Consider the following 17,542-nt stretch of genomic DNA (forward strand, 5'->3'; position numbering starts at 1 on the left):
AGGCAGTTATTAAAACAAATGCACTTTTAGTCATGGTGACATGTTTTCTAAAAATTTCAATCACCAACTTTTTCCTCCAAATGCAAAAACATTTTCTTGGTGCCCACCTACATAGGAAGAAATGATCATCATATAAACTAACAGAAATGAGAACTCATATGCAAAGATTTACATATTTATTTTTCCTGTATACTATTTGAAAGTGGAACGGTAAAAAAAATAGTCTAAAGGTGGTTCAGTGAATCCTCTGCCAAGCTCTTACGTGTGAATTTCTGAGTAGTCACATAGACATAGATGCAGATATGTATGGTGAATACAGTACTATGACTGGTACAGAATGGCGAGAGATCAGTCTTGCATTAAAAAAATGTAAATTTCATGAATGAAACAATAATCCTCACGTCTGTAGAAAAAGACATATGCAATGTTGTAGGCAGTTTGCAGTGGGAGTAATAGGAAAAGGGGTAAACAGGTTGAATTTAATCATCTGAATGCTACATGCTCAATAAATTCTTTACTAAGAAGATACAGGGAATAATAGTGAATATTGATTCACAATATAATTATGGAGCACAAGTGCTTTTTGGAAAACGCTGCAAATTAAAAAAGTATATTTAGCTTTATATTGATTGATGAGTAAGAGTAATAGTGTGCTTCTGGATGTTCTGCCAAGTTGTTTCCATTTTATGCTGAATGTTTTGAGGACCAAACCAACCATCTTCTTCATGTACTGTGAGTTTTGGTGTTGTGTGTACTCACTGCCTGGGTGCCAACCAGACTGTGAACTGTTAACTTGGATGCATGAGCTGTTAAGCTGATTGTGTAAAAATTCTGACACTTGTTGGCTCTTGCAGTCTTCAGAATTATGTGGATAACATTGTTCCAAAAGTAAGATGTTGTGTTGCCAGACTCACACATACATACAACTTGTAACATTAACCAGTAATAGTGGTTTTGTTGCCACTTCACCCAATGAGTTTTGGTGTTGTGTGTACTCACTGCCTGGGTGCCAACCAGACTGTGAACTGTTAACTTGGATGCATGAGCTGTTAAGCTGATTGTGTAAAAATTCTGACACTTGTTGGCTCTTGCAGTCTTCAGAATTATGTGGATAACATTGTTCCAAAAGTAAGATGTTGTGTTGCCAGACTCACACATACATACAACTTGTAACATTAACCAGTAATAGTGGTTTTGTTGCCACTTCACCCAATGATTTTAGAAACTCTGATCGAGTGTTATCTGTCCCTTCTGCCTTATTTGATCTTAAGTCCTTCCAAGTTCTTGTAAATTCTGATTCTAATACTGGATCTCGTATCTCTCTGCTGTCGACTCCTGTTTCTTCTTCTATCACATTAGCCATATCTTCTCCCTCATAGAGGCCTTCACTGTACTCTTTCCATGTATCTGCTCTCTCCTCTGCATTTAATAGTGGAATTCCTGTTGCACTCTTAATGTTACCACCCTTGCTTTTGATTTCACTGAAAGTCTTTTGACTTTCCTATATGCTGAATCAGTCCTTCTGGCAATCATTTCTTTTTCTTCAAATTTTTTATACACCCATTTCATCTTAGCTTCCCTGAATTCCCCATTTATGTCATTTCTCAATGGCTTGTATTCCTGAATTTCCCTGAACATTTTTGAACTTCCTTCTTTCATTGATCAACTGAAGTATTTCTTCTGTTACTCAGGATTTCTTCACAGTTACCTTCTTTGTACCTATGTTTTTATTTCCAGCTTCTGTAATTGCCATTTTTATAGAAGTCCATTCCTCTTTCCTACTGAGCGATTCCTTATTGCTGTATCTACAGCTTTAGAGAACTTAAAGTGTACCTCATCATTCCGTAACACTTCTGTATCCCACTTCTTTGTGTATTCATTCCTTCTAACTAATCTCTCTAACTTCAGTCTACTCCTCTTCACTACTACATTGTGATCTAAGTCTATATCTGCCCCTGGGTAAGGCTTACAGTCCAGTATATGATTGCGGCTCTGTCTGATGATGATGTAATATAGCTGAAATCTTCTCATATCATCCAGCCTTTTCCAAGTATACCTCCTCCTCTTGCGATTCTTGAACAGAGTATTCGCTACTAATAGCTGAAATTTATTACAGAACTCAATTAATCTTTCTCCTCTCTCATTCATTGTCCCAAGCCAACATTCTCCCATAACCCTTTCTTCTACTCCTTCCCCTACAACTGCATTCCAGTCCTCCATGACTATTAGATTTTCATCTTCTTTTACATACTGTATTACCCTTTCAATATTGTCATATATTTTCTCTATCTCTTCATTTTGACCTTGCAACATTGGCATATGTACCTTAACAATCACTGTCAGTATTGGTTTGCTGTTGATTCTGAAAAGAACAACATTATCACTGAACTGTTCACAGTAACACACTCTCTGACTTACCTGCCTATTCATAGCAAATCCTACTCCTGTTATGCCACTTTCTGCTGCTGTTGATATTACCTGTACTCATCCGATCAGAAATCCTTGTATTCTTTCCATTTCAATTTACTGACCCCTACTATATCTCGATCAAGCCTTTGCATTTCCCTTTCCACATTTTATAGCTTTCCTATCATGTTCAAGCTTCTGGCATTTCACACCCTGATTCTTAGAACATTATCCTTTTCTACTTTGATTGAGCTCATATTATATGGGCTAAAACAAAGTAAACTTTCATTGTATCACTATGTTGTCATGTACAAGTGTTAGCACACAGTACTGACCAGCTTGGAGCATTAAACAGCACAGCTGTATAAGATCACAGCCAAACATTTATCCCATTACTAATTATCTCATAGGCAACTGTGTTGTTAGGGGGTTGTGCTGCTAGCTTGCAGGCTGGGCAATTTTCTTGCACAAATCGTAAATTTTTTCTCTCCTGGCTCACAGTTTATTTTATATCAACGCAGCTCATTTGGACATATAACACAGCTTATCACTGTGTTACCTGAAGCAATAATGAAGGAATAGAAGTTGGCTCACAATTGCAAAACAACAATAGTATGGTACAAAGCCATGTTATTTGTGGTTGGAGCACTTTATACACAGGCACATCCACTTGAGGGTTAAACAAGTTGTACTAAATGACCAATTGTAAAAATGTTTGAAGAAAATATTTTCTTCAGCAATAGTCCATTTGGTTTCAGATCAAGATTTGGTACAGTTAAAGCTACTCTATAACTTCTGACACAATGCATCAAAAAACTTGCAAATTGATCAGTTATCTATAGAACACACTTTTTGATTTATCAAAAGCTTTCAATGCTGTCCTATGAAATACTACTGAACAAGCTGTATGTATACTGATTTATGAAATTGCTACTGACTTAATTATATTTTATTTAAGTAACTGAATGCAGATGGTTGAAATTAATGGTACTCAGTCCAGTCTTATTCATTATTTATACTGCCATGCAATATAGTGGGACCAGCTGTTTGCAGATGATGATGCTGTCTGCATGACATCAGAAATATTAGCAATATTGGAATATGAAGCAGTCAAGCCACAGTTAATGCTGAAGATTGGTGTAATGTGAATTTCCTTTGTATCAATGAAGAAAAAGTACAGGACTTACATGTTGTATTAAACCATTGAAGATCAAGAGGGAGAGTGATCAATATTATGACTGATATAGAAGTACAGGCTCTCAAGTAATTAAAAACATGTTCACAGTGAAAAAGAAAAGATTAAGGCAGGCCTTAAAGGAAGCTAGGTGTAATGTTCAGGGAAATTCAGGAATACAAGCCATTGAGAAATGACATAAATGGGGAATTCAGGGAAGCTAAGATGAAATGGGTGTATAAAAAATTTGAAGAAAAAGAAATGATTGCCAGAAGGACTGATTCAGCATATAGGAAAGTCAAAAGACTTAACATCTGAAAATAAGACATGTGTAATGTGGAATATCATTAATAGTCAGTGCAACAGGAAAATGAATTCACAGGCTGAAAGCAGTAATCTGAATTCTGTGCAGTTAAATACATTCTTCACTGAAAAGGTGCAAGAAATAATAAAGGTGACTGGCACTTCCAATATAGCCACTGACTATAATTACTGCCTGAGAACCAGCACAAAGCCTGAAAGTACATTCAGCTTTAATCTGGTCAGGGTACAGGATGTTACTAATATACTGAAGAAAATGAAGAACAATTTTAGTAATGATGTTTATGGTTTAAGTTCAGCCATGTTAATGTGTGATTCAGTTCAACTGCCAGAATTGATAACACATGTAGTAAATACATGTATATTGGAGGCTCAGTTCCCAAAGGCACTAAAATTTGTTAAAGTCACTCCAATACACAAAAAGGCAGCCTCTCAAGTTGTGATAATTTTAGACCTGTTGCAATTGTGCCAATCTTGTCTAAAGTGGTAGAAGCTATACTAAATAATCAAATACTAAAATACTTTGAAGAAAACAAAATCTTCACAGATAGTCAATTTGGTTTCAGATCAGGGTTAGGAACTATTAAATGTGCCTTATAACTTTTAACACAATGTGTGAAGCAACTAGAAAGCAAGCTAGTGGTTCAGAATAAACTCTTTGATTTATTAAAAGCTTTCAACACTGTGCCTCATGAAATCTTATTGAACAAACTGCAATTCTATGGCTTTACAGGAACTGATAAAATCTTATCTTAAAATCTGGAACTGATAAAATCATATCTAAGTGATAGAGTGCAGAAGGTGGTTTTTAATGGTGCAAAATCAGATTACTTATCTGTGGGCATGGGTGTCCCACAAGGTTCTGTACTTGACCAAAGTCTATTTATTATTTATATAAATGACTTACCATGTAACATAGCTGGGCCGTCAACTAGGACTTACTTATTTGCAGATGATCTTGCAGTCTGTATAGTTGCAGGAACAGCACAGAAGGTGAAATATGAAATAGACCAATGTACTGTCAAAGTGGAAAATTGGTGTAAAGCTAATTTCCTTTGTGTCAACCGAAAAAAAAAAAACACACACACACACACACACACACACACACACACACACACACACACACAAGACCTGTACGTGTCATGGAATAATAACACTGAATTTGAGCAGAGCTCAAACGTTGTTAATTTCCTTGGGATCTCTATTGATTCAAAACTATCCTGGGATAACCATATAGAACAAGTAAGTAACATTAGCAAAGGAATATTTGCTCTACGGAAGCTTTGTCTTTGTCTAAACGTGCCAGTACTTAAAAGTGGTTTACTTTGCTTTAATACACTGTCATATTTCCTATGGCACAATACTGTGGGGACATCAAAGCAAGGCAGATTATGACCCTACCATCAATATTTATACTACAGTGTGTAATGCATATTAAGGAAAACTATTCCAATTATCAACAGTATGATTTGTGACATAATTATAACACAAGAAACAAGCAGGACATAGTTTATTTCCAATGTAACTATAAAAAACACAAAAGTGCTTCCTATAAAAGTCCATAAAATTTTTTAATGCCATACCCCAACATTTCAAGGATCTTCCAATTCAACAATTCAAAAAAATAAAAAAATAAAAAAATAAATAAAATAAAGGAATTTCTTATTGAGCTCAGCATTTATGAAACTGATGAATTCTTATGGTATGATTACATTTTATGTGAATTCTTATGGTATGATTACATTTTATGTGATCTGTTTGTGTATGCTTCTATATCTGAGTAAGTCTGTAATTAGCTAAACTTTACTACGCAATATCAATTTGTACCAGAAGTTTCTCTGTTTTGTATTTGCGTGAAGGTACTATAATTATTTGTGTAATATTTATACTGTGTAATATTTTTCTTGTTTTTGTAATTATTTGTGTAACATTTATACTGTGTAATATTGACTTTCGTAATGCCTCAGATGATCTCTGAGGTCCCTACAACAATAAAAATCAATCAATCAGTCAATTAATCATTACACCCTAATGGGACAAGGAGTAAATACTGATAGTTCCCTTGTGATAACAACCGATTCCAGATTGGTGTAATCATATAAAGTGGTATGCAAAACTGGTAAGGGTATATTTCCTCCTAGGAAATTATATCTGTGACTTAGTATTTCTCTAGTCAGAGTTGGCTATTATACCTTGATACAGACTCATGTAACATGTGATTCATTATGTCAGGCCATCAAACAAATACAAGCAATGATTTTAAATCAAGGAACAAGGATTTTTGGGTAATATGCACCATGGTACACAAAGCTCATTGTAAACATAGGTTTAGAAAACTTAAAATTATGATGCTGCAATCATTATTTAATTGCCACTTCATATTACACATCAAGTAGAACTACAACAACATCCAACAGTATGACACAGGTCACAAGCAAAATAGCAGAAACAATCATATCTAATTTCCTTACATAGTATCTACACAAAAATGAACAAACATTTATGCAGAAATCAATAAAAATCTTTAATGCCATACATGAGCATTCCAGTTATCTACTAATACAGTAATTAAAAAAGAAAGTTAAAGAATTCCTATTAGAGGTGACTGTTTATGTAATAGATGAATTTCTGATTGAAACAAAGAAAATGGTCTGACAGAAATTTGTACATTCTTGTACATGTAGATAAATGCCCAAATATTGTAAATTTGTTGTATAAATGTCTATAGCCATATTGCATTTGACACCTGTAATGCTGGAAATGACATCTGCGGTTTTCAAACCAATAAAAATTCATTCATTTGTGATAGATAGGAAACTACAGAAGATGCACACTGTAATATAAACTCTACAGCAAGTACAAAATTTTAATACGTACTTGCTGATGTAACATAGACTTCATAAGTTACAGTTTCAAAGGCAAGGAGCATACCAAAATAAACTTATCATTATATAAAATACAAATTAATATATTAGCATCCATTTTCTTTGTTTATAAATATAGTACAATAATAGATCACAACATTTAAAGAATATATTCATTTTTATATTTGTCTGTACCCAGAATTCATTTGGCACATGTATGAGAAATATATATTTTTATATATGTATATATGTTTACTACCAGTATAATCATTGATACTGATGATTACACCCACATCGTCAGGTAAAAGTGAGCAATTCGAAATGTATTTCTTTCCTTAATTCACCAGTACCAGAGAACAAATTCTTCAAAAATTCAGAAATACGTATTTGGTATCAGTGCTTATTTTAGGACGGTTACAGACATTACACAGAAAACACCAAACATCAACAGGTTTAGAGCTCATACACATATATTTTTTTGTCTTTTTAATTTGTTTTTAAACATTTAACATGTAAGATTGACTTTTTTTTTAGTTGAAATTGCCTTCTGGCAGGTGATAGAAATTGATTTAAACACCGAACATCAACAGCTTTGGACCTTACACAGTTTTAAAACATGGAGCTCACTGAACAGACAGTTTCAACTCTGAAACTGATTTCTGTCAGGTAAAGGAAAAGGATTTTCTGATAGACTTCTACCTGTTGCTCAACGTACTTTATTTTAAGTGATGAGCCTGACAGATTCTGCGCTGAAATTGACGCCTGTCTGACCCTGGTGATGGCTCTGTTGTGGAGCTCCAGTCTTGATGTGGATACATAGGATCGAAGGAAGGCTTTACAAGTCGAGGGAGAGGAGGATGATAAGCAGCTACCATTCCACCATCATCTAGCTGGTTAGATGATTCTGTGCGGCTTGAAGTACCAGGTTCTGTGTCAGATTCAGAACCAAAACTGTCATACTCCTCACTTGGTCGAGATTTCTTCACACGACAGTACTCACTCCTCATAGACTGTGGTAGAAAGGAGGAAGCTTATTAAAATTATTAGTCAGACACAATTAAATGAAAATATTTTAATTTAATTCCAGGACTTAAATATGATACTGAAAGTCATGGTGGAATAAAGACAATGGAAGGAGCAAAGGTACTCACCTGACAGCTGAGGCTTAAGTGATTGACAGGAATATAAACAAGACAGAAACTGTTGTTAAGCATTTGGACAATGCTCTTCCTTTGAACTAACAGACTGAAATACACATGAGTGTGTGCTGACCCCCCCCCCCCCCCCCCCCATTATATTATCTCAGTACTTGTCTGTCTGCTGTGCCAGTATCATATATCTGTGTGTGTGTGTGTGTGTGTGTGTGTGTGTGTGTGTGTGTGTGTGTGTGTGTGTGTAGAATGACTAGCTCTGGGATAATATGTGTGTGGGGGGGGGGGATGGGGGGGGGGGAGTATGCATGCACACACATGTGAATAAACAAGAGTGAAATCAAGTGTTTTAGTCTGTCAGCTCCGAGGAGGTACATTGTCTGAGCTCTAAGGAAGTACATTGTCCAAAAGCCTTGGAATAATTTCAATCTTTTTATTCACTTTTACTCCTTCAATTGTTCACAGTGCATAAGCATGAGCACAATTGTGGAATGCAAAAATAGTCTTACATTAATTCTATTGTGTTATGTCAGGTATAAAATTTTAAAAATGAAATAAAGATCAGTAACAAACAGCAAAACAGTTATTTAGGATTTTATTTGTAAGCTCAGATATGATTATTGGTGTAATTTCACTGGAGTGGTCAGTAACAACTGATCGTTACAGCTTACCACTTTTAGTGTTAGGCTGTGAGGCTAACGTGATTTCCAATTTGCTGTTACTTATACCTCCTACACTCTTTCACGAAGCTTACGTACTTCTTACATTTATTACTAGATTTCTTCATGCATATATTATTTGTGGTACAGCGTAAAATACTGGTTCTTTTTAATGTTATCTGTTCATTTACAAGTGTAGCTATACCTTCCACTCAACTACTGCACACCGTTTTTGTAAGCATTTGTATTATTACCTCAGTAGTTACTAAACTTATACCCTGCAACTTCCTTTCCCTAGATGTCTCTCTCTCTCTCTCTCTCTCTCTCTCTCTCTCTCTCTCTCTGCAAACATAAAGAAATTATAAAAATAAAAGACACATTTATTGTCCTCATTTTTGTTGTGATTTTATAGTTTTGCTCCTATGTTCTCAACTTAATGTACCAAATGGGTGATCATCAGTTCCCTTTTCAATATTCATTTATTTATCAACTCTACAAGTTCCTTCAATGATAACCTCACTGCTGAGCACCCATAAACACCCAGCACACACACTGTACCTGTTTCTGTCTCTCTCTCTCTGAATGATATCACTTTGAGTATTCTCTTTATGAATTTGATTACTTGATCAATCCATAACATAGGTCTGTCTTGTTCTGTCTCTTTATTTTGTTTCTTCTTAATTGGATCATTCATGATGGATATTTGAGCTGGAAATCTACCCAAAACCACATCAGACAGGCTAGTGTACAGACAAATGGTACTTGTTCTTGGATGTGGGATTGGTCAAGATCTGACTCACTGAAATGTTATCATTTAGAAGATGGCGCAACTTCTTCAGCTCACAGTTTTCATGCGAAATCTCACATCTTAGAACATCTACAATTTTTTGTAAACTTGAAATGCGTTCGTTTAGTTTTTCGATTTCACTTTTACAGTTTTCACAGGATTCCATTTTTACGACAGAACAGTAACTTTTATTCACTTATTCACTATGCATCACTACACTTGTCGCCATCTTGCATTAAAAAAAAAAAAAAAAAATGTTCTCCAGTTGTACCATGATTGTTGGAGCAGATTTTAACCACCCTGCACTGTTTAGGTAAATGGCAATCTCATAAGTAGAAGATGAGATAATCTTTCTGAAAATATGTTCTGAAATGTTTTCTCTGAAATAATCTAGCAAAAATTGTTAAAAGTGGTTCAGTAACGCATCCACAAAGGAAATAAATTAAATTTGTTAATGACAGATGAATCACATATTTCTGAGAATGTGTGCATAGAGATTAGGATCAACGATAATGAGGGAGTCTAAGTGACAGTGATTACCAATCTAAAAATGGCTGCAAAAACAAGCAAAGAATTTTAAATTGTTGGTAAACTGAACAAGTAGCCAAGAAACTATTATTCAGGTTCATGTGAATATTTTATGAATCTCTAAAGTAAGATTCATCTATAGGAGTACCACATAAGGCAGAGATTCCTCACAGTATGCAAACAACAATAATAAATTTTATAAACAACTGTACAATAAGGAAAAACAAAGTTTGAATCAGCAGGTAGATTTATAAAAACATGTTGTTGTTGTTGTGGTCTTCAGTCCTGAGACTGGTTTGATGCAGCTCTCCATGCTACTCTATCCTGTGCAAGCTTCTTCATCTCCCAGTACCTACTGCAACCTACATCCTTCTGAATCTGCTTAGTGTATTCATCTCTTGGTCTCCCCCTACGATTTTTACCCTCCACGCTGCCCTCCAATACTAAATTGGTGATCCCTTGATGCCTCAGAACATGCCCTACCAACCGATCCCTTCTTCTGGTCAAGTTGTGCCACAAACTCCTCTTCTCCCCAATCCTACTCAGTACCTCCTCATTAGTTATGTGATCTACCCATCTAATCTTCAGCATTCTTCTGTAGCACCACATTTCGAAAGCTTCTATTCTCTTCTTGTCCAAACTATTTACCATCCATGTTTCACTTCCATACATGGCTACACTCCATACAAATACTTTCAGAAACGACTTCCTGACACTTAAATCTATACTCGATGTTAACAAATTTCTCTTCTTCATAAACGCTTTCCTTGCCATTGCCAGTCTACATTTTATATCCTCTCTACTTCGACCATCATCAGTTATTTTGCTCCCCAAATAGCAAAACTCCTTTACAACTTTAAGTGTCTCATTGCAATGGGTGCATAAGAAAATCCTATGTCAATACTTCTTGCAATGGTCATTATCATCATCATTATTTATTGCACTGGTCGCCCTTTAAAGCCTACAGCAGAAAAACTAAAGAAATAACCACACTACAAAAGGAGAAATAACTGCATTCTTTAAAAATTATAAAAAACACACAATAAAATGCACAATAAAATAGTCGGTCAATCACAACAGAAGAAAGGACAACTGCAGATGGTAGTAAATTGTTGCCAACCTCTAGCTTCATCTTCCACCACTCTCTAAACCACTTCTTTAAGGACTGTTAATTCTTTGTTTGTGTCCTCCCTTGGGAATTTTTTAGTAGGTTGAGGCTGGAAGACTCAGTATGGGAGGGATCTATCAGACTGAAGGATGCTGCCAAACCACTGTAGTCTATTGTACCCTAACATCCAGCCAGTGTGTGGTTTCCCAAACTGCTGGTGTTGAGAAATTTTTGTTATGTGTTAATCCTGCAGATAAGTTAATGGCCTGGCATTTGATTGTAACAGTGAGACCAAAGACTGCAGAAAAGTGAATTGATGAATTCTACTTTAACATATTAGTTATGAAAGGAATAGCAATACTACCACCATGCAACTACAAAAGTCAACACTAGTGGTGATGAAAACAAATACAAGTGCTAATGCTCAACAATGTTTCAAAAAAAGATAGAGCCCTACCAAGTTCTCCACAAAACAAAATGTGTAAGTGAATTAACTTTGTTCTTGACCAGGATTTATGGCATACCTATGGAGCAATGAACTGTTCCCAAAAATTGAAAGATGGCACAAATCACACTCATTTATGTAGAAGTGATGGACAGAATTACCACCCTCTACCACCCACCTCCATTTAAAGTACAATTTAGAACATATTCTGAATTCAGACATAGTGACCTGTTGTTGTGGTCTTCAGTCCAAAGACTGGTTTGATGCAGCTCCCCATGTTACTCTATCCTGTGCAAGCCTCTTCATCTTTGAGTAACTACTGCAACCTACATTCTTCTGGATCTGCTTTGCTTACTGTATTCATCTTTTGGTCTCCCTCTATGATCTTACCATCCACACTTCCCTCCATTACTAAATTGGTGATCCCTTGATGTCTCAGAATGTGTTCTATAAACCAATCCCTTCTTGTAGTCAGGTTGTACCACAAATTTCTTTGCTTCTCAGTTCTGTTCAGTACCTCCTCATCAGTTATGTGAACTGCTCACCTATTTTTCAGCATTCTTCTGTAGCATCACATTTCCAAAGATTCTACTCTCTTCTTTCTTCCATACATTACTACACTCCACACAAATACTTTCAGAAAAGACTTCCTGATACTTAAATCTATACTCAATGTTAACAAATTTCTCTCCTGCACAAATGCTTTTCTTCCAATTTCTGGTCTACATTTTATATCCTCCCTACTTCGGCCATCATCAGATATTTTGCTGCCTAAATAGCAAAACTCATCTACTTTTTAAGTGCCTTGTTTCCTAATCTGATTTCTTAAGCATCACCTGATTTAATTCAGCTACATTCCATTATCCTTGTTTTGCTTTTGTTGACGTTCATCTTCTATCCTCCTTTTGAGAAATCGTCCATTCCATTCAACTGCTCTTCCAAGTCCTCTGCCATCTCTGACAGAATTAAACTGCCATTGGCAAACCTCAAAATTTTTATTTCTTCTCCCTGAACTTTAATAATTCCAACCCCAATTTTTTCTTGGTTTACTCTACTGCTTGTTCGTTGTACATATCGAATAGTGTTGGGGATAGGCTACAACAATATCTCACTTGTTTCCAACCATTGCCTCTCTTTCATGCCCCTCATCAGCTATAACTGCTGTCTGGTTTCTGTACAAGTTGTAAATAGCCTTTCGGTCCCTGTAATTTACCCCTGCTGCCCTCAGAATTTCAAACAGAGTATTCCAGTCAACATTTTCAAAAGCTTTCTCTAAGTTTACAAATGATAAAAATGCAGGTTTTTCCTTCCTGAACCTGTCTTCTAAGATAAGTCGTAGGGTCAGATTGCCTGCCATGTTCTTACATTTCTCCGAAGTCCTGACTGATCTCCCCCGAGGCTGGCGTCTACCAGTTTTCCATTCTTCTGTAAAGATTTTATATTAGTATTTTACAACCATGACTTATTAAACTGATAGTTTGCTAATTTTCATGCCTGTTAGCAACTGCTTTCTTTGGAATTGGAATTACTACATTCTTGAAGTCTGAGGGGTCATGGGTGGCTCTCCCAAGGCTAGCAGTAGCTCTGATGGAATATCAACTACTCCCAGGGGCTTGTTTCAACTTAGATCTTTCAGAGATTTGTCAATTGCAGTATCATATCTTCCATCTCATCTTCATGTACATCCACTTTCCTTTCTATAATTTTACTTTCACGTTCATCTCCTTGTATAGACCTTCTATATACTACTTCCACCTTTCAGGTTTCCCTTCATTGCTTAGGACTGGTTTAGCATCCGAGTTATTGATATTCATACAGCTGTTCCCTTCCCCCCAAAGGCCTCTTTAATTTTCCTATAGGTGGTATCTATCTTTCCCCTACTGGAATATGCTTCTAAATCCTCATGTTTGTCCTCCAGCCATTCCTGCTTAGCAATTTTGCACCTTGTGTCAATCTCATTTTTTAAACATTTGTATTCCCTTTGGTCTGCTTCATTTGCTGCAGTTTTAAATTTTCTTCTTTCATTCTTCTTTCATCAGTCAAATTCAATATCTCTTGTGTTATCCAAGGATTTCTACTGGGCTTTGTCTTTTTACCAACTTGATCCTCTGTTTACCAACTTGATCCTCTGCTGCCTTCAATGTTTCATCTCTTAACTCTACCCATTTGTCTTCTACTGTGTGGTTTTCTCCTGTTCTAGTTAACACCTGCCTAACACTGCCTGAGAAACTCTCAACGACCTCTGGTTCTTTCAACTTATCCAGGTCCCAATTCCTTAATTTCAAACCCTTTTCCACTTTTCTTCAGTTTTGATCTACAGTTCATAGCCAATAAATTGTGGTCAGAGTGCACATTTACCCCAGGAAATGTCTTACAACTTAAAATCTGGTTTCTAAATCTCTGTGTAACCATTATATAATTAGTCTGAAACTTTCCAGTGTCTCCAGGTCTCTTCCATATATACAACCACATTTTATGATTCTCAAACCCAAAGTGTTAGCAATGAATGAATTATGCTCTGAGGAAAATTCTATCAGGCGATTCCATCTTTCATTCCTTTCCCCCAGTCCATATTCACCTACTATTTTTCCTTCTCTTCCTTTTCCAACTATTGAATTCCAGTCCCCCATCACAATGAAAGCTTCCTCTCCCTTAACTATATGAATAATTTCTTTTATCTCATCTTACATTTCTTCAATCTCTTCATCATCTGCAGAGCTAGTTGGCACATAAACTTGTGTTACTGTGGTAGGAGAGCGCTTCATGTCTATCTTGGCTATGATAATGCAGTCACTATGCTGTTCATTGTTGCTTACCCACATTCCTATTTTCTTATTCATTATTAAACCCACTCCTGCATTATCCCTATTTGACTTTGCACTTACAACCCTGTATTCACCTGATCAGAAGTCCTCTTCCTCCTGCCACCAAACTTCTCTAATTCCTACTATATCTAACTTCAATATATCTATTTTCCTTTTTAAATTTTCGAACCTAGCTGCCCAATTATCTTTGGTGTGACATCACGTGTGCTGCACTGCTGTTGAAATTGCTTGTTAATATTTTATAAAATTGTAGTCTTCATTTACTTATTTTAACATTAATTTGTGTTAATATTTGTTGTAAAAGTAAATTATTAGTGGATTTTCATTAATCTCAGTCATTCTTCCTGTGTTATTGACTCAAGTGGTCTATTATTCGTGAGTGTGCTTGCGTCGTTAGTCTAAGCCTCGCGTCTCAGTAGTGTGTTTACATTTTGTGGCGTGCACTGCAGCTGTAGTGGTTATAAAGGTAAAGTACTGACTAACTTATTTGTGCTCTGTAATACAGTTATTAAATTTAATAGCTTTCAGCAGTGTTGGGTGCCATTTGTGGTGAAATAATGACTTAATAAACTTTTTTAATCATTCACTCACTGTGTTTTTTAGAGTTTTCTGTGCGTTGAAGTTGATTAGTAAATTTTGCGCTTTAGTTTTCAAATGATGTTTCTTATTGTTTCTAGTGAAATATTTCAGTAAAATTTTCATTCATTGGTTTAACTTCGCTTAGTGTTCCAGTGGCCATTTGAATTTTTTGGTTTTAGGTAATAATTTTGTGACTTTTGTTGGTATTGGTATTAGCTGTGGTGTAGTAGTATTAATACTAGTAGTTGCTTTCTTAGTAGGCAGAGAATTTCGAGACCATTATTGTTAGTTCTTAAATAGTTCTACTGGTGAAACTGAACTTTGGTAACATAGACATATAGTTTCTGTCAGTAATTGTAAAATTTTACCATGAGTGAGAAGTGTGGGCTCTGCGTAGGTTTGTGAGTAGTGGGTTACGGTGCGGGATTTGTTCGAAGTACTTTCATTGGGGGGAATGCAGTGGGGAAGCCAGTGGGCACTCTAGTGAGATCCTCTCCTGGGAATGCAGAATCTGTAGTAGAAATAAGTTGATAGAGAAGCAGGAGCATAAGATCTGTGGCCTTCAGGTGCAGTTACAACGTGCAAAGGAGGAACTAGATAGGTTGAGGAGGGTGAAGGGTGGTGGGGAATGGGAACTGGCAGTTGGCAGCTAGGAAGAGGACGTATTCAGACAATTTTACTTTGCGTACATGCAATAGATATGACCAACTATCAGAGTTGAGTGGAGAGGAGCCTCATGTAGCTGTAGATGTAGGGAACATGCAGCAGTCCTCAGCAATTAGGAAGCCTAGGTTAGTTGCAAAGTCTAGCAGAAAGGAGAAGGTTCTGCTGCTAGTTAGTTCCCATGGTGGAGGTGTGGGCCAGCAGTTGCAGGAAGTGTTGGGGAGTGAGTATCAGGTCTCCAGCATTGTGAGGCCTAGTGCAGGGTTGGCTCAGGTGACTAACAGCATAGGGGAGTTATGTAAGAATTTTATGAAGGAGGATCAGGTAATGATAGTGGGTGGAGCAGGGAACAGTGTTGATAGGGACGGGGAATATGATGTAGGTGGTGACCTGGTTAAGATAGCTACCCAAACTGGTGGCTCTAATGTGCATTTCGTGCAACTGTTTCAGCATCATGATCGGGCTCATCTTAATGCAGCTGTTAGGTATGTTAACATGGGGCTGGGGAAGGCGCTGATGGCAGAGGGTATGGGTGACATCTCAGTCATGCCAGTTGGGTCTATCAATAGATCAGGTTTCACTAGGCATGGCCTGCACATCAATAGGTATGGGAAGGGGAGGCTAGTTAAGCTTATAGGTGACAGTGTAGTGGGTCGTGGTGGTGATGTCAATCATGGAAAAATTCGTGTAGTTGTTGGTGTCAGAGCTGCACCTTTTTTAGACTGAAGTCAGCTGCTGGGTATACCTGCTTTAAGGAAGTCCCTGTAACTACGGGCTCACCTTCCGAGGATGTAATGCTTCCAAGTAGAGAAGGAATTAGCATATTTCATCAAAATATAAGAGGTATCAGAGGTAAAGTTAGTGAACTGCTTATAGATGTTGACTCTGAAATTATTAGAATATCAGAGCACCACTTAAATAATTTGACAATTCAGAGGCTTCCTTTACCAGGCTACAGATTAGCTGGCTGTTTCTCAAGGAGTTCCTTGTGGGGTGGGGGAGTGGCTATGTACATAAAAAACAGCATTCATTTGAGTCCATAGACGTATCATGACAGTGCACTGAAGTGATATTTGAATGTTGTGCAGCAGTAGTTGAATGTAGTGAAACTAAACTTCTAATTGTTGTTGTTTATAGGTCCCCTATTCCAATTTCAGAGAATCTCTGCTCAAGCTAGAGAGGGTTCTAGATTCACTTTGTAGGAAGTATCAGAAACTAGTTATACGTGGTGACTTCAATATAAATTTTGTATATGATGGTGCAAGAAAAAGGATGTTAGTAGATCTCCTAAATTCATATGATCTGATGCAGACTGTGTTTTTTCCAACTAGGGTACAGGGGAACAGTAGCACAGCCATAGATAATATTTTTATTCATTTTTCATTTCTAGATGTGCATCCTGTTAGTAAAAGCATGAATGGGCTTTCAGACCATGATGCACAAATTTTAACACTAAAAGGCTTTTGTACTCCAACCAATGTCACATTTAATTACAAACTATGTAGGAAAGTTTATCCAACAGCAATAGAGAGTTTTTCAAACCTTGTCAAGGAACAAGAGTGGCAGGATGTTTATAGTGCTGATAACATAGGTGGTAAATACAATGCTTTCCTTAACACATTTCTCATGCTCTTTGAGAGTTCCTTTCCATTAGAACATTCTAAATGGGGCAGTAATGGGCAGTCTGGGTGGATGATTAGTGAGATAAGGATATCATGTAGAACAAAGTGTGAATTATATCTAAATGTTAGAAGTAGTTACAATCAAGCTACAGTAGCCTATTACGAACAGTACTGTAAGGTGCTTAAAAATGTTATTAGGAAGACAAAGAGAATGTGGTATGCAAATAGGATAGCTAATTCACAGGATAAAATTAAAACAATTTGGTCAGTTGTGAAGGAAGAGTGTGGTCAGCAGCACAAGGTCGATGAAATAAAGCCAGTTCGCAGTAAAAATATTTCTGTTACTGATAAATCAGATATATGTACAGTATTTAACACTCATTTTCTGAGCATTTCTGGTGAATTAAATA

General features: G+C 36.5%; 1 protein-coding gene across 1 annotated transcript in view; it reads right to left on the reverse strand.

The window, feature by feature from the left end:
- Positions 1 to 6,925: 6,925 nt before the first annotated feature.
- The window catches only part of LOC126249332 (Down syndrome cell adhesion molecule-like protein Dscam2), a 562,422-nt gene continuing 551,805 nt past the window's right edge, over positions 6,926 to 17,542 (reverse strand). The window contains exon 26 of the mRNA XM_049950988.1: positions 6,926 to 7,775. Within this exon, the coding sequence (XP_049806945.1) occupies positions 7,482 to 7,775 (294 nt within the window). The 3' untranslated portion in view covers positions 6,926 to 7,481. The remainder of the gene's footprint in view (positions 7,776 to 17,542) is intronic.

This window comes from Schistocerca nitens, chromosome 3, assembly GCF_023898315.1.
Source record: "Schistocerca nitens isolate TAMUIC-IGC-003100 chromosome 3, iqSchNite1.1, whole genome shotgun sequence".
Lineage (NCBI taxonomy): Eukaryota > Metazoa > Arthropoda > Insecta > Orthoptera > Acrididae > Schistocerca > Schistocerca nitens.